At 42.2% G+C, this 18,059-nt stretch overlaps 2 protein-coding genes across 5 annotated transcripts in view; one reads left to right on the top strand and one right to left on the bottom strand.

The window, feature by feature from the left end:
• magi1a (membrane associated guanylate kinase, WW and PDZ domain containing 1a) overlaps positions 1-12,369 on the top strand; it is a 104,565-nt gene extending 92,196 nt beyond the window's left edge. For 3 of the 4 annotated variants that reach the window (XM_084087769.1, XM_084087771.1, XM_084087770.1), the window contains exons 19-22: positions 120-168; positions 2,646-2,789; positions 4,031-4,169; positions 8,937-12,369. In XM_084087769.1, the coding sequence (XP_083943895.1) occupies positions 120-168; positions 2,646-2,789; positions 4,031-4,169; positions 8,937-10,087 (1,483 nt within the window). In that variant the 3' untranslated portion in view covers positions 10,088-12,369. Of the gene's footprint in view, positions 1-119; positions 169-2,645; positions 2,790-4,030; positions 4,170-4,752; positions 4,842-8,936 lie in introns of all 4 variants that reach the window. The other variant, XM_084087772.1, reaches the window with a different exon arrangement.
• Positions 12,370-14,023: 1,654 nt separating this feature from the next.
• Positions 14,024-15,597, bottom strand: rho (rhodopsin). Its single transcript, XM_084138647.1, has one exon. The coding sequence runs from the start codon at positions 15,476-15,478 to the stop codon at positions 14,420-14,422; it is 1,059 nt and encodes a 352-aa protein (XP_083994773.1). The 5' UTR covers positions 15,479-15,597; the 3' UTR covers positions 14,024-14,419.
• Positions 15,598-18,059: the final 2,462 nt, after the last annotated feature.

The following is an 18,059-nucleotide window of genomic DNA, read 5'->3' as shown; positions in this document are numbered from 1 at the left end:
CCAGGTGAAACACACACACACACACACACACTGATTTAGTAATGATATTCATAATCACAAAACAAAACATTTCGACAGGTGTAGTATCAGTAAGATCTTTCGTTCTGCTTGTCCAACAGGAATAACAAACCCAAACCGGCGCTGACTCAACCGCCAGCCTACAGTCAGGTGAGCGCTGACCTCTGACCTCTGACCTCTGACCTCTGACCTGAACACACACTGCTGCGTTTAGAGTGTTTCGGTCAGTTCACAATTTTACAGTATGAAGGTGAAGAGTCTTTCTTTGAACACTTTACAGTAATGTCTCAGTTGTTTATTTATTTATTTATTTATTTATGAACATTTATTAGAGGATCAAGGATGAAACATCTCGTGTTCATGGGGGTCCTCAGGATCATGTCCAAACAACATAGAACAGCAGAACAACCGAGTAGATAAAACAAAAAAATCATAATAATAATAAAATAATAATAATAATACAACAACAAAAAAAGAAAACAAAAACCTTCACGCACTCACACACATTCACACGCACCATAAGGACACGCACGTCCGCACGCGCACACACACACACACACACACACACACACACACACACACACACACACACACACACAAGCTCTCACTATCCCCACCCATCACAGATAGACATTCATATATATATACACACATACATAACATGACACATATCGATGCTAAATCTGAAATGCTAGAAACGTTTACATTAGTTAATACATAATTAACATGCAATATATTTTACAGCATTTACTGATCTTTGTCATGTTTGTTAATAAAAATACAGTTGTTCATTAGTAATGTTGACAGATACAGATGATACAGCCATATTACATTGTCGACAGCACATCATTTGGCATAAATACACAGGTCAAACATCTGTCTTTAATTCACAAGCAGATGAGCTTGCATCATATATAATTTGAGAATTACTTACACTTCCCAAAATGCACAAACTCAAAGTTTGATCAGGTATTTGTGATGTGTTCTGATGTCAGTGTTTATAACATGCAGCAATGCAAGAAACATGTGAGATCACTCGGGTCTACAGTTGCAAGCGACTTATTCAACCCCCACTGCAAATCAGGTTTATTGGCAAAATGTACAGACTTTCAGCTGTTTGCAATGAACAAATCAAACAAAAGGATGTTTCAAGTGGTTTCCCCAAGTTTAATTGAAAATGCAACTTTTAATGACTTCTGCAGTTTCAAAATTAGTCAACCCCCTGATATAATCCCTCACAACAGCTCAGATCTACAGAACAGGGGTCGTCTCGCTAATCAAGGGCTTCATTAGCTGCACCAGGTGTGCTTGAGCTAGAACACATGACACATCTGAACTGGCGAGGTTTGTTGAGTCAAAAGAAAAGTTTGTTGTTGAGTCAAAAGAATGGTCCAAAAAGACACCGTTGGAAGCATAGCAAGATCAAAGTTAGAGGAACAGTGGTTACACTCCCTGGACGGGGCAGAAGGAGGAAGCGATCAACGGTACAGAAAAGCCCTGGAGTGACTGCAGAAGACCAAGACTTGGTGGCCACAGACACTGAGGTTTCAGCTCGTACTAAACACATGCCAGAACCCCAGGACTACACCACTACTGACCCAAATGCACAAGAAAAGTGCTCAAAATCATATAAATAAGCCACAGAAGCTTCGGGATGAGTGAAGTGAAGTGATGAAACAAAACTGGAGCTGTTCGTCCCTGTGGATCTTCGGTGTGTCCTGAGGAGGAAGAATGAAGCATCAGCTGTGAAGAACTCTGTCTACAGTTCAGCATGAGGAGCTCGTGATGCTCTCGGCTGATGTATATCCTCTGGCTCTGGAAACCTGCAGCGTGAGGAAGGAGAGATGGAGTCACTGAGGTATCAGGAGATCCTGGGAGAAAACATCATGCCGTCAGTGAGGAAGCTGGAGCTTGGACCTTCAACAGGACAATGATCCCAAGCATTCCTCTAAGGCTTGGTTGCAGAAGAAGTCCTGGGAGATACAGTGGCATCACAGTCACATGACTCGAATCCCATAGAAAATCTCTGGTGGGATTTGAAAGCGGTTGCAGAACGCAAACCCAAGAATATTCCTGAACTGGAATATAGTTGCTCCGATTCCTCAGAAACGCTGCCAGAATCTGCTGTCTGTTATACATCTCGTCTTCAGCTCATAACAGCAAAAGACTGTTCTACTGAGTGCTAAAGATGCTTACCATGAAGGGGGTGAATAATTCTGAGACTGCAGAAGTCAATGAAAGTTGCATTTTCAGTTGAATTTGGGGAAACCACTTGAAACATTTGTTTTGTTGAGCTATTTTAATTACTTTTGTTTGATTTGTTCATTGCAAACAGCTGAAAGTCTTACAGTTTTGCCAATAAACCTGATTTGCAATGGGGGTTGAATAATTTCGTTTGCAACTGTATTTCTCCATTTGATCACACTGAGAAACATCTTAGACATTCAATATATATCAAATAAAAAATGAAGAAAAAATGGGTTTTTTTACACCTCTCAACCCCCCATTAATAGTTAATTACAATAAAGTGTGATGTGACAGATGTAGTAATCTTATAACACTGTGTTTTCCTGGGTAAGTACACTGTGTGGCAGGTGTGTGTGGTGATCTTGATGATGTGTGTTTAGGAGGCAGAGTTTTATTCAGTGGATCTGGAGAGGGAGAGTAAAGGCTTCGGCTTCAGTCTGAGAGGGGGGAAGGAGTACAACATGGATCTGTACGTGCTGAGATTGGCTGAGGACGGAGCAGCCACCAGGAACGGCAAGATGAGGGTAGGAGACACACACAGGAGCGATGCTTTCACATCGAGACGAGTAACACAGTCCTCCATCTTAATCTTAGATATGATGTGTGTCGCCATCATGTGTTCAGAATCTGTCTGCTCGTCTCTCTATCCTCCTCTTTCTACTCTCTAACTATTCCTCTCAATCTGTCACTTGGATTTCGTGTGATACTTGCTGTTTAGTAAAATGACAAAGTATTTAGGTGATAAAATTAATTGAGAAAAACTGTAATGGAGGCAGTTCAACTTTCTGAATTTCTTCTATACAAACTGATGAAATGAAGAGTGCGAAATCATTAGTTCCCCAGTTAGTCCACTGTTACTCTTCTCAGAGTGCAATCCTCTAACTCCTCAATGACTGACTGATCTTTATCACACAGACTCTGAAAGATCCGCTCTATTGCTTTACGATCTCCTGACAAACTGCTCTACTAGGCTTCATTGTTGGAAGTAACCCCGGTTGATGAATACACATTACAGATACCCCTTTTCCACAAAAAAAAGAACTGGTTTGGAACTGGTGCTGGTTCAAAGTTGGTTCAACTTGCGAACCTTCTCAGAACCTGTTTGTTTTTGCACTGACTAGAGAGCCCAGCGAATGACGTTGTTACGTCACTGTGTACGTAGCCATACGTCTTAGCTTTCCCAGAAACACTTGCGCCAACTTCAAGCATAACAATTGCAATGGTGGACTACATCGTCTTTCTGCAAATGTTTCTCCTGGCTTTGCGATCCTAAGAAGACATTTAGAACACTTTTGTGCTGCTCGTCTGGATTACTATAGACGGAGGTTACGTTCGAGAAGAAGTTCGACAATAACCCCGCCCCCAGCCCCCGACGTAAGCATGACGTAGTAAAAGAACGGTTCTAGTCCAGCAAAGAGTTGGTGCCGCTTTGGAACCAATTTTCCTGGCCGAGAACCGGTTCTTTGGCTGTCGAAACACAAAGAACTGGTTCGCGAGTAGGCACCGGCTCCGAACCAGCACTGCCTTGGTGGAAAAGGGGTATAAGAGACTGATCAACATACTGACAGTTTCCATTGGTTTCCATTTCCTCCTCTACACTGAGAACAGCAGCAAGCCTTCAGTGCACCGCAAGGCGTTCAGTACAGGTCCAGACTCACTAAACAGTCTATGTTCACAGCTTTAATAACATTTTCATGAAGCTCCCAGTTGTCGATGTTCTTCTTGATCCTCCCATGAGCTCATTCTGGTGTCCGCCTGCTTTCAGGTCGGTGATGAAATTCTGGAGATCAACGGTGAAACTACAAAAAATATGAATCATTCCCGCGCCATCGAGCTGATCAAGACCGGAGGAAGACGAGCTCGCCTGGTGCTGAAGAGAGGAGATGGATCCGTCCCAGAGTACGGTGCGTAACAAACCATGCGGGAAATCTTCAGCATTCATGTCTTTATCTGTCCTGAACTGCCTTCTCTTCTTGTTCTCCACTGTTAAATCGGTACTTCTTGGTGATCAATGAGCCTCTTTTGAGAAGTCTGAAGTTAAGACTTGAATATGAGACACATTCACATTCAGTCATTATTCAGTTCAGTTCAGCTCAGCTCAGTTCAGTAACTGTGTAAAGGTCATTTAATTACCTTTATTTAACCAGGAGAGAAGACTCACTGAGATTAAAGTCGCTTTTACAGGAGCTCATTTTATTATGAAATGAGCTCAATTCAGCTCTACAGAAGACTATAGTGTCACTTTAAGTCAGTCATATGTTGATTCATTTCCGTTCAATAATAGTGTTGATGTTGCAAAAGTCGATTCAGCTGTAAAGTGCCATTAATCCGATGGATTGAGTTCTAGTTTTGTTCTCAGCCAGTAGAGTCAGTGCAGATGGGAAATATCACTGAGCATTGATGTCGAGAGTGAGCTCTTCTGAACTCTTCAGTCAGTGTTTCTCCTGATTCACCCCTGTTTCTCTCTCTGTTCTCTGCTGGGCTCAGCTATGATGGGTCCGCATCTCGCTGCCTGTCTGAGGAATGATAAGTTGGGCGAGCCCTGCTACTACCTTATGGGTCAAAACCAAGCCACGGTTTGTAAAGCACAGTGTGTGTCAACCCTTCCCATCACCCACAAGTGTGTGTTGTTCCCTCACCCGCCCTCATGCCACGCTTTCATCCTGCTGACCTATGACCCCATGCTCAATGGATTCATATTCCCGATGGATGATGCTCAGATGCATGCGTGATGCTGTCATGCTGTTGTTTCTGTTAATGGCTGATAACAGATGGGTGAATGTTACGAAAGCTGTCAAGAGCCTGTCCGTATCCCGTTTTTTAAAATCAGATGAATAAAAAAAATCTGATTTTGCATACAGAAAACTAAGCCTATTTTTTGGACCATTAACCCTCTGGGGACCAAGCTGTTTTTGGGGTCCTTGAGATGTTCTGACATGCCTTGACATTTGTGCTTTTTTCAGTTATTTATAAACATGTTAATGGCAAAGGTGTAAATTCACTCTATATAGCACAAACAGGGCTACCATAATATGCGAGCAACGTGTATGTAGATGTTTGTATTTTTAAGAGAATAATGTTTATGCGTGGTTATTGGAAAAAATTAAAATGAAAGTTGCTGAATTAAGACCACAAAACACATATTAAATATGTGTCCACAAGACTTTTGACTAATGGATGTTGTCCCTTTGAGTTCTAGCTTCAAAATGATGTAAAAATAGTCTTGCTTTATCGTTCACAAAAAAAAATACATTGATTTAAATGGTGTAAAACAGGTTTTGCTTGGAAAGCCAATATGCGAGGGGGAGGAGTAGTTTACACCTTAGATTATGAATGTCCCACCCACTCTGTATAATGAGCCATTCACTCAGGTGTGAAACTGACTGAGCCACAATGCAAGGACAAAAGATGTATTTAGAAGAAGACTTATATTGACCATTTAAGATTTCGCTTACATCTCTCTTGTAAATATGTTTTGCTATTTTATTCAAAATGTTACAATTACAACAATAATTACAATTTCAACAATATTTCAAGTGTACTCTTTCTTTGTAAAAAAAAAAAAAAAAAAAAAAGATTATAGGCCTACATTTTATCATATGTATTCATTAGTTTGAATATAGCCAACATTGGAACATCTAACATCTTAGTCTATGAATTTATTTTTTTTTTGCAGTTTAATACGTTGCTTATACAAATACATTTTATTTCAACATATTCCAGTCGATTTTTACTCATCTCAGTAGGCTATAGCAAAGCAGTTTATTCTTTCACACACAGACGCGCGATTCATATTTAGGCTAAACAGTCTTTACAAATATGTCCCCTTCATTCATCTCACAGAAAGGCGAGTCATATTATAGAAATGCGATTCATCTTTTTGCGGTTTACATAGGCCTGCACTAACGTTATTCCATAACGTTATTCCACACGTGAGAAAAGAAAACAGCCTACCTCACTCCTCAGCGGAATCTGCTCCTCATTTCAGGAGATATTGCTCCTCATCAGCACTGTTCTGAGGAATCTTTTCTCCATAAGGTAGGCTATAATGTCTCACTCGCGAGGAGTCGCGACGCGCTTTGTTTACAGCTGATGTGGGCGTTTCACAGCTATGAAATAGTTCTCAGAATTTGCGTTTGAATAGCACGCGCTCTCCGGGGAGTGGTCACATTACTGTGAATGAGCTCGTAATGAGCTCGACAGGAGTCGCTCTCTTTTTATACAGATTACAGAAGCTGAGAATATTTGTTTTTTATATAAATGACTTCATTTAAAAGATGCGATCTCAAGCTTTATGCCCGTGGGTCTGTTTGCCTGTTTGACTGAATTTTCGCGGAGTTATAGATCATTTTCGAACGCGTTTCAAATGGGAGTTTACTGACAGAGAGAAGGCAGAAATCGCATCATGTTAATTTTTCTTTATTTGTCAAAAAGCAAAACACTTTATTTTTATTGTGAGTATACAGAAAAAAAATAGAAACTGAACAGGATCGATTGATGTATTACACGAAAATGAAAGATCAAAATTAACAGAGCATTTAGTGTTTATTTTCATTGCTAAAAAAAAAAAACGAGCAAAATGCGCGGGCGCGTTTGTGGTCCCCAGAGGGTTAATGGGGTTTTTTTTTGCGTTGTGACATCTATTATGTTTACATCACCCTATTATTATGTGAATTATGGAACATTGGTGGAGGGAAACACCAAGACAAATTCTAAAAATGTCCATAAAAAACGTTCTTTCCAAAACTTCTCAACTATGACCAAAACCTCCCGATGACCCATGCGTTCAGGAAGAGTTACGGAGGGAGCAGGTGCTCCTGTTGCGACGCAGGGAATTGAGAGTTTTTGACATCTTGTTTTCCAGGGGTGTCCTACAACCCTTCATCCACCTAATTGTATTAAAGTGCCCCTATTATGCTATTTTAAAGGCTGCTAATGTTGTTTTGGCGTCTCCTACAACAGATTCACATTCATCCATGATCAAAAACACTGTAATCTCCTCATAATCTGCACTGCAGCGTCAGCTCTTTCCTCTCAGTGTCTGAAACGCTTCCATCAAAGATTCAGTCTCTCTAAACCCCACCTCTCTGAGAGATGCTCTGCTCTGATTGGTCAGAGGGCCCAGTCTGCTGTGATTGGTCAGAAAACAAATGCTCATTATAATATCTGAATTTCAGCTCTTGATGCACAGTGATACGAACAGTAACGATGGCGTGGCTTTTACTGTATCAATCTCATTAAAGTGGATTTGCTTTGGCAGCAGAAAACAGTGTCTTTGATTTGTTCCCTTTCTTTTCTTTCGATTATCTGTATGTGAATAAGTAAGTTTGTGTTGTTATAACATGTCGTCTTTGTTATGTAATCTAAAAAGCAATAAAAAAAAAAAACAGCGCCTTCTCCACATGAACAACACAAACCAAACTCTTCCAGTCTCAGATACACTACAGTGTTTGAGGGTGGAGCTAAGAGATGCTGATCAGCCAATCAACATCAGAGAAGGGCATTATGCTAATTAGTTACAAACCTACGCAGGTTCTGCAGGAAGAGAGACTGAATTACTGACGACTCGTTTCAGTTCAGAATCACTTCTTTCGTTTAGGAGACAAAACCTCCATTTATCTACACTTTGATCTTTAAAACTTTGCACTTTTTACATTCATAAACAGCTTTATTACACACTGAATGAAAGATAATATTTGAAAAAAAACATATTAGGGGCACTTTAAAACATGATCACATTTGTGAAATGCCTGAAAGTGTCCGACACTGTATATCTGTGTGACAATAATAAGGACGCAAGGCTTTTGGAGCAAATAGCCGTTGGTGATGCCTCCAAATTGTATCATTTGATAATACACTTAAATTACTCCTCACTGATTGTGCCTCTCACGTGTCTGAAAGTGATATGCTTGAGCAGGAGAGATTTCTGCCGTTTGTGTATCAGCAAGTGCAGCTGATCATTCCGATGAACCCAAACATAGTTTTCAAAGCTATAATCTAGGCCAGTTCAGCTCTAACCTCGATCAAACTCGCCTGTCTGCAGCTGTAGTGATCCTGAGGAGCTTGATCAGGCGAGTTTGATCCGGGTTGGAGCTGAACTTTGCAGGAGCGCAGCGGTATTTTACAGAAACTTAGACATAACTTCCGTTCTTCGATTTGTGTTATTGTTTAGATGACTTGATATAATAAAGAATGAGTAGGGCTGTGTCCAAAGCTTTGACTGGCTGTTGTGTGAGCATTTTGCTTTCATGATTGATTGCATGAAGTGCTGCCTGTTTGTTAAAGGGTCGTGTGACGTCTTTACTGTTAAGGTCCTTGCACACTGAGTCCGAAATTCTCATCCGAAATTCTTGCACGTAAAAAAAAAAAATGAAATTCTCATCCGAAATTCTTGCACGTTAAAAAATAAATAAGACCTCACGTTGTGTCAATCACGTTTACACACTGCCTCCGAAACTTTAGTCCGTCATAAAAAAATTCGGATCAGGTACGATTTTCTGCATTTTTCGCGTCCGTAGCCAGTATTTTGAGAGGTGTTTGACAATTCAGAGCCACCGGATGGCGAATACGAAAAAATGCATACGAAAATTTCGGACTCAGTGTGCAAGGACCTATACAAGCTGAGTGCTGTTAGTGTTCCTAACTGAAAGCCTTTCTTCATTCATTTGCAGACGGCCCAAATGACAGCTACCCTCCCTCGCCCGGGCCACAAAATAATTCGGAAGTGAGGACTTTGCTGTTCAGCGGCCCGTTTCATCCTCCGTCAGAGTCCAGCTATACATCCGAATATCCCACCCCATCCCAGCCCAAGCAGCAGCACCTGAAGGCCAGACAGCCGGACCGAGAGAAGGACACCGGCCCGGATCCGCACCACCTGTCCTGGAACAACCAGCCCAGCCCCAAAAACAACTCCCACCGCAGGGTCAAGAAGTCCGAGTCCGAGAGTGGCATTGCCAAGCTCTTCAAAACATTAAGGAAAGAGGGCGGATTCGGGAGGAAATCTTCCAATCAGGATCTACAGAGACAAGGCCGCAAACCATCCATAGACAGGGAAAGTATCACCGGATCTCAGATGCGTAGTGGATCCTTGGATCGCTCCTCTGGCCGGAAGCGCAACAGCTCACCGGACCGCCGTCGAGCCAAGTCTGTGGACCGTCGCATCACTCGATCTTATAAAGATCAGTCCCCTGAACGCAGCTATCAGGCCTCTTCCCAGGACCTGCTGAGCCAGATCTCCACTCCTGAGAGGCATTCCCGTTCCCAACGAGACCCGCAGACTCCCCGCCGAAACCCCTGCAGCGAGGGCTACTTCACCTCCACCCCGGAGCGACCCAACAGAGCCATGGCCCAAACGCTGGGCCGCACCCCGGAGCGACCCGACAGAGCCGTGGCCCAAACGCTGGGCCGCACCCCGGAGCGACCCGACAGAGCCGTGGCCCAAACGCTGGGCCGCACCCCGGAGCGACCCGACAGAGCCGTGGCCCAAACGCTGGGCCGCACCCCGGAGCGACCCGACAGAGCCGTGGCCCAAACGCTCGGACGCACACCTGAGCGCGGGCTAAAGAACAGGAACCTTCTGCACAACGGCTCTCCGTCCAATCAAGCTGAAAGACAAGGATATTTCCTGAACGGAGCCGGTGAAAGAGCCTCCCGCGGGAGATCGGACAGCAGCAGCGACGGGAGTCTCCTGGAGGAGGGCGTCACTCCGCAGCTGAGGGAGTATTACAACGCTCTAAGAGCTGGGAGCGGGAGCGGGATCGGCCAGAACTCTCCCAGCAGGAGACGGCTTTACAAGGAGAACCACGCAGACCTCAGTATCTGACCGCTTCAGCACTCCTTCAGCAGTGGGGTTCTAGTTTCATCTGTCCATTTGTTTTTATATGTTGTTGCGCGTGAGATCCATGTTTTGTCAAGAAGGTACGGACTAAAACTGTTTTGTTCTCTACTTTGTGTCCTCATATCTTCAGATTCAGATTTATTGAACTAGAGCACAAGCATTCAACGTTTGTTTCTTTGTTTGTACATTTGAGTAGATGTGGCAAAACTGGAACTCCAACTATGATGCTACTGTTTAAGGAAGTAATATATTGAAGCTGTATATTTATTTTTGGAAAAATTGAAGTGTAACTTGATGGGCTGAAAAGCATCATTCGGACACTATCTGGCCTTGTCTTAACACTGCACTGGACTGAGGCACGAGCCGCCCATTAGCAAAAAAAGCGCGGAAGAACCGAAAGCAGAAAGGCATTATCTTGTGGCACAAAGTTTTGTTGTTGCTGTTGTTGTTTTGTTTTTTCGCCATAATCGCCAGAAATTAGACTAAAGGCACATGTGTACAGAAAACTTGACCCGACATTAGCTTAAAGCAAGTTATTGCAAAATGTATATTTTATGAACTAATCAGGTGCTTTTAAAAAGTGCTTTGGAGCTGTATGTTTTATCAGCAGGTGTAGAGTTCTCAACGGGCCTGAAAATTACAACCCGACCCGACCCGACCCGTGGCTTTTAAAGCCCGGACCCGATCTAACCCGACACATCAACATAATTATCTGCCCGAACCCGGCCCGCGGCCCGACGAGCGTCGGATTTTTTTTTTTCTCATACACGTATTATCATGACCAGCAGACGGGAATTCAAACCAACCTTTAATGTTCACGCCTTTTAATAATACAAACAATACAAACAACTGAAACAATAAACTTTAAAATATCTAAATAGGCTGTAGTAGCGACGGTGAATTCACCTGCGGCAAGTTTACTTTTCACCAACTCCATCTTCTTCTCTCCAGGCTAAAGGCGTGCGTCAAGTCTGCCCCCGCCCCTCTCCATGATGCACGTTGCACGCAGCAGCCAGACTTTCTTTACGGTGAACAGCAGCGATGATTAATAAATGTTTTTTTTTTCACTGAGCGGAAAAGATTAAGCCCGAGGTCCGACCCGACCCGAGTCATTTGATTATATTTTCGACCCGAACCCGCGGGTCCCGTCGGGTTTGTCGGGCCGACCCGACCCGTTGAGAACTCTAAGCAGGTGTTCCTCTGGAAGATGAAGCACTGAGAGCAGTTGAGCTACAGGAACTGAGCCAATACATGCAAACACTGGAGGAATGAAGTATGAATACAGTTGTCTGATTTTAGTCCCTGCATACTTATTAGTGGCAGTTCACAATCATCTCAATCAGAGGTCTGAAATACTTTGGAGCATCCCTTACACAGCTACAATTACCTCCACACAGTCCAGTACCAAAGGCTCTGAATCTGTGAACGGTGTTGGGAAATGTGTGGCCTGAACGTCTAGTTACAGGAGACTCCATGAAGACGGCACCTGGCACAATCTGACGAACTGAGCCACGCGTGTTTCCGTCACGCTCTCGACACGCAATACCTGTCCGTCACGTTTCGACAGGACCGTAATCTCTCAACCAGGAACAAGAACAGGGAGTTCCTTCAGTGTCATCTGAATAGTACTGTATGGAAATGGATGAATCCGCCGCTGTCTTTTGTACAGACTTGTATTACTGTATGTACTTTAAACCCGTGTAGGAAAGGATACTGTTGCCTTTTCTCTGTACAAAAAAGAATTTATGAAAGATGTCCACCTAGAAGAAGATGCTAACATGTTTATACTCGGCTCGCTGGGACTACGATCGTGTGTACTCAGAATCAGGCGTGTGTGAAGTTAGTTTTTGTTTTCCTCCCGCCAGGAAAAGTGGGAGACTGATGTTTTTTCACGGAAGACGGTTGAATATCTGTTGTGATGGATAGCCTGCTTCGTTTCTACAGATCTTGTGTACTGTCTGTGGTCTCTGCAAAGTTCTATGGATTTTAAATGCTTTTTTCTGTCGATAAAATGGTCTGGGATTTTTTTTTTTTTTTTTTTTTTTTTTTACAAAACGATGCACATATAAAAATTCTGCATTGTCCATAGCTTTATTTGACTCATGAAGTTATACATAACATTAGTCTAAGTTCAAGTAGACGTGGACTTACACGGTAAAGTTTTTTTCTTCTTGTTTGAATGAATCACAATGTATATGTAGCTATCAAAAAGAAGTCTGTGAATGCTATTTTTATTATCAAATAAAGTTTTCCATACAAATTCACAATCTTGTGTTCATTGTGGTGGTGTGAAATTACACTACGTTTAAGAAACATTATAACCAAGCTGACTTGCAGACCCAGTGCCCTTTCTGAAGGTACTACTATTAAGCTCTAAATAACTGGGAACTTTTGTGTTGTTTGGTCAGATTATTCTTTCAGTGCTGAGCTAACAGTCTAGTATTCTTATGTCCCTGTATCATGTCTACATGTGGCCTTGGCTTGCTTGTGCTGTGTTCTCAAATTGCTACAGGAAGTGGAAAAGTACAATCAACAACTGAGGAATGTCTCTCAAAAATATTCAGGTAAGAATGTCATGATAGCCCTGCATCCGTGCGTCTATATAGCATATACTTCATTGAGTGTATGGTTATTTGAATTGTACTTCACTGGGAAGTTGCTTAGGAAATTATCTACCTAATGATTTTAAGGGATTATTAATCTATTTCCCCGCCATTGCTGTAATTTTCTGGCTTTCTGTGTTCTCACTGTTATACTGTAGGGGGCGCTATTACACATCTTCTGAAAGAGTACTGAATCTGTTTTAATACGAGGACTTCTATTTTGAATATTTTCATCAGGTTAGAAACTGATTATTAATCACTTAATGATGTTTTATTAACAAAGTTCGGAAGGAGCACGTTCAGATAATTAACATGAGTGAATAATTAACAACGATAAGAGATGTATATATATATTCAGCAGTCTCACCTCAATTCGTTGACAGTTTAGCAGCACATACACCCCCCCCCCCCCCCCGGCAAATACGCATTAAACTTTATTCCCTCTAATTGTATGTAAGTGTGAACTCGTGAAAACCCCTTTAGCGAAACCTCTACTTAACCGTCTGACTCACACATTCGCCATGTTTTTAGTTTTTTTAACACTTTTGTTACACTTTAACTCGCGTTAACTCGTTCGTAGTTCTAATCGAATCCTCATCCCACGTGTAATGGGTTGTGGGGCGTTAGAGTGAGCACGGATCTGCACTTCGGATTCCAACCGGGAAAAGTAGATCTTCTGGGTATCTTTGAAATGCTAATTTTCAACATACTACGATTTGGGACGCACTAATTCTAATTTGGAATACTATAACGGACAGATAGTATGTGTTTTCATTTTCTCTTTTCGAACTTGTTGAATGCATGATTTACATACTTTCGACTACAGAAGAGTTCAGTTCAGAGTTGTGGTGCGAGGCTGTGCATCTGTGTTCCTATTTAAACAGATGCCAGTGAAAGGCCAACTATACATAATCATTATCTACTTTCACCACTCTGACCTAGAGCTGGATTAACACGTCAGTTCTGATCCTACTTAATTCATCCATACATATCTGTCAAATCATCCTTCATAAAGCCTTTAATCCAAGGTGATAGTGAGGCTCGCCACTGTCTTAAACTTGCATTGAATAACACATTGAGCCTGTTATAATATCCATAATTATGGTGCTCTAAATTGTATGTATAGGAATGTGTGTACAATTCTAACTCTTGTAGTATGTACAACGTATTGATTCTGAAACTTTGCAGTATTGTTCTCACAGCCTTCCTTTACAGCAGTAGGAATACATACATCACATTAAATCTTGTTTATTCAGTTTAAAATACTATTTTGACATTTCATTACCATCACAGCTCAATCAACACATAAACAGAGCGATTTCATTTGCAAAGTGCTTTTTATTGTTACGTTGCCTTGAATACATGCCTCTACAATCACAACAAAGCCAGTATAAGGAGTCCAGCAGTAAGAGAGTTAAGATATTTTTTCCTTTTGCTGCATTTTAGGAAGAAAAACAAAAAGAATCTTATGCACCATTACGCTGGACTCGCTGGATGTACTGAAACTGGGACATGGTCTGTCCTCTCTCAGAACTGTCTTTTGGTTGAACCAATTGGGTTTTGTAAAAATACAAAAAGGAAAACTGACAGACGATTTTTTCTGCAAGTGGTAGCGGTCGCTCGTTTCCCTGGGCTGAGCGCTCCGTGGTCTCTGAGTGGGTTGCCGTCGAAGCCCAGTGCATGTCGCTGCTTGTCGTGTGTCACGTCCGTGTGTTTATGCTGGGGACACGGACGACACGGAGGAAGCCTCGGTCTTGGATGCAGTGGTGGAGGCGCCCTCTTCCTCCTCGAAGGGGTTCTTGCCGCAGCACAGGGTGGTGATCATGCAGTGGCGGAACTGCTTGTTCATGAGGATGTAGATGAGCGGGTTGTAGACAGCAGAGGTCTTGGCAAAGAAGGCTGGTATTGTCATGAAGACCGGCCCGAATGCGCTTCCCTGGTGGGTGAAGATGTACCAGGCCACGCTGGCATAGGGGAGCCAACAAACCAGGTAGGCGAAGCCCATGAGGACGACCATGCGGGTGACCTCGCGCTCGGCCCTCTGCGTGGTCTCGGACTCCTGCTGCTGGGCAGCGGCTTCTTTCACAGTGCAGACCAGACGCCCGTAGCAGAAGAAGATAACGATGAACGGGATGAGGGCGTGGACAAGGAACATGTAGATGACGAAGGACTCGTTGTTGTAGCCCTCGGCACGAGTGTAGTAGTCGACTCCGCATGAGCACTGCATGCCCTCGGGGATGTACCGGGACCAGCCGACCAGGGGAGGCACAGCGCAGGAGCAGGCCATGACCCACGTGAAGACCACACCCATGATGGCGTGGTTCTCTCCGAAGCGGAAGTTGCTGATGGGTTTGCAGACGACGATCCACCTCTCGATGGCCAGCACTACAATGCACCAAAGCGCTATTTCACCACCCAGGGTTGCGAAGAAGCCTTCCAAATTGCAGCCGAGGCGTCCCAGCACGAAGTAGCCATGCATCGAGGTGTAAATCGTTGTGGTGAAGCCGCCGAACACCATGAAGAGATCGCCGACGGCAAGGTTCAGCAGGATGTAGTTGAGGGGCGTACGCAGCTTCTTGTGCTCGATGGTGACATACAGAGTGAGGAAATTGATGGGGAAGCCGGTGAGAATGAGGAAGAACATGTAAGCGGCCAGGCAGGCAAATCCCCATGGTTCCACCAGGTAGTACTGGGGATATTCGTACGGGCTCCTAACAATGCCGGTGGCATTGGACATAGGCACGTAGAATGCCGGTCCCTCTGTACCGTTCATGGCTGCGGTTGGATGTTGTGCTCAGCCCCTTCTGCAGTAGTCTTTGGATGACTTGGCAGGAATGTAGAGAAACGAGGCAGGACCGTGCTACGACTGGTTGGGGCGTTCATGCACCCCGCTTTATAGAGACTCGCTCGGGATTAGCTGATGTTTCCAGGCTGTCAGCACCAGTCTATTTAGGCCAGGGCTAATAAAATAATCCCTGCCATCATTGCACTGCATATCTGGCAACTTATCAAGTTATTAAGATTGTACCTGACCAGCAGGTAAGCAGTAATAAAAGTAATAAAAAAGGTAACAGTTTAGTATAAAGTCCAATTCTCACTATTATTATCATGCATATTACTAAGATATTAGCTGTTTATTAGTACCTATAAAGCACATATTAATACTTTATTCTGCATGACCATATTCTACATACCTTAATCCTTTAACCAATACCTAAACTTAACAAATACCTTACTGACTATTGAGAAGCAGTAATAAGGGGTTTATTGAGGCAAATGTCGTAGTTAGTAGTTAGTTAATAGTGAGAATTGGACCATAATCTAAAGTGGCCAAAAAAGCTGGCCCTGTTGGGTTGCACCATGTAAGCAACAATGTAGAGGCCCCGAATAGTATTTGGACTCTTAAAAATACATGAATAATTCCAACAAACAAAATAGTTTGACAACAGACAACAAAATATCAAACCAATGGGGTATTTTTGAAGATAGCACAAGCACATTTTAATCAAAACATTTGACAAAAGGAAGTGCATTTGGTTTGAAATGATACAATATGCAAGTTATTCAAAATGAAGACACTTTCTTGTTGTCAAACCACAAAATGTTCAATGTTACTGTGATTACCTGTGCTACTAACCAAGGTATACTGGGTTAATGTGAAGTAAATAACTGAACCAAGGAGAACCAAAGAAAAGTAAACTGCCGAGGTCGAGTTTTGCACACTACAAGATCCTTAACAATACTATTGCGGAATATATTGGTCTTGATAAGTTGTTTTTGTTTTCGCTAGTTTGTGTTTCCTGGGAAGTGAACTCATGACCTTGGGGATGTTAGTGCCATTCATTACCACTTGAGCTAAAGGAACCAGAATGCTGGAAGTCTCTTGGCAACACTTTATTTCGATAGTCCACTTTTGACATTCTAATAACTATAAGTAACTTTGCATAACTACATGTCAACTAACTCTCATTAGAATATTAGTCGATTATCTGTTTTTTATGAATGGGAGTGGCTGACGCTCATAATTCATATTAAAGGTATCATTGTTTCATTACATAACTCCTGACACAAATTAAGACATAACTGTCACTATAAGTTTCTCAGTATACAATAGTGGTCAAATACTGAAACTTGAGTCTTATATCTTTTTAATGATGTATAGTTTGTCAAGGTAATACCATTAAATCTGATAGTAACTTTGAACTATTTAAAAAAAAAACGCTTCAGTGCATCCGCGCTATGGTTAAGCTTAACAGGTTAATATCTGCTAACACTTTATTGCGATGCTCCTCCAACAGATATTCAACTGACTACAAGTAACTTTGCAAGTACAGGTCAGCTTATTCTACTAACCTAACAGAGTCTACTAATACTCTAATGAGAGTTATTGACATGTAGTTGCAAATTAATGAGAGTTATTGACATGTAGTTGCAAAATCACTTATAGTAGTAAAATGTCTAAACTGGAGTATCGAAATAAAGTGTAACCCTGCTCTTATTAATTGGCCAAATATAACACATCAAATTTAAATAAGTATATTAAATCAAGAGGAAGTACTCCTTAAAGACGAGAATACTTGTTGTAAAGCGTATTTGTGTTTTGTGTGGTGTCAGGTGGACTACGGTTACCCTTGGCACTTTGAAATGCCTGTGTAGACATGCTCAAGGCTCAGCATATTTCACACAGGTGGGTTTTATGAAGAGGATTTATGGATTACAGGAGAGTTACTCTACATTGAGAAGCCTTAAGCACATTAGCTGTTCACTAGTCTGTCTGCAATCCACACTGCATTGGCTACAGGGCAAAGAGGGAAAGGGGAATTGTTCCTAATTGGTCAGTATAGTCTCTCTCAGCATTCTGCGCAATCATTTACAAATATTTCAACATAAAACATTCACACAATCTGAAGTACAATATATGAACAGAAACATTTTGTCCGTAATTTTAGTGTCTGCATTTTGCCAGTTCAGTTTAGATTTTACATGCTTTGCAAGTTTGAAATTTCACAGTAAAAATTACTCTATTTAAAATTAAATCATTCATTTTCAGGCCATCATATATCCGAGCAGTAACTGTATGTCGGAAAGCAGTTTAGAAAAGCACATCTGAAGCACAACTTTTTGTAACTCGTTTTCAAATTGAATTGAACCTATCTATTTAATACTATGTTAAAGGAGACATATCATGCTTTTAAATTGTTCCTTTTTACATATAAATCATACATTTGTAGTCTATATAAAGCGGAACTGCAATTCTTGGGTCTGAATTCCTCATTATTATAGCTCCACAGGCCCCTTTTCTACCCCTTTTCTGATGTGCGTCTGAGAGCAACTCGTTCTGGTGCGGTCTCTTT

This window comes from Abramis brama, assembly GCF_963993115.1.
Source record: "Abramis brama genome assembly, chromosome: 16".
NCBI classification, from domain to species: domain Eukaryota; kingdom Metazoa; phylum Chordata; class Actinopteri; order Cypriniformes; family Leuciscidae; genus Abramis; species Abramis brama.
Note: the sequence above shows the minus strand (reverse complement) of the source record. Positions and strands in the feature narration are given on the sequence as shown.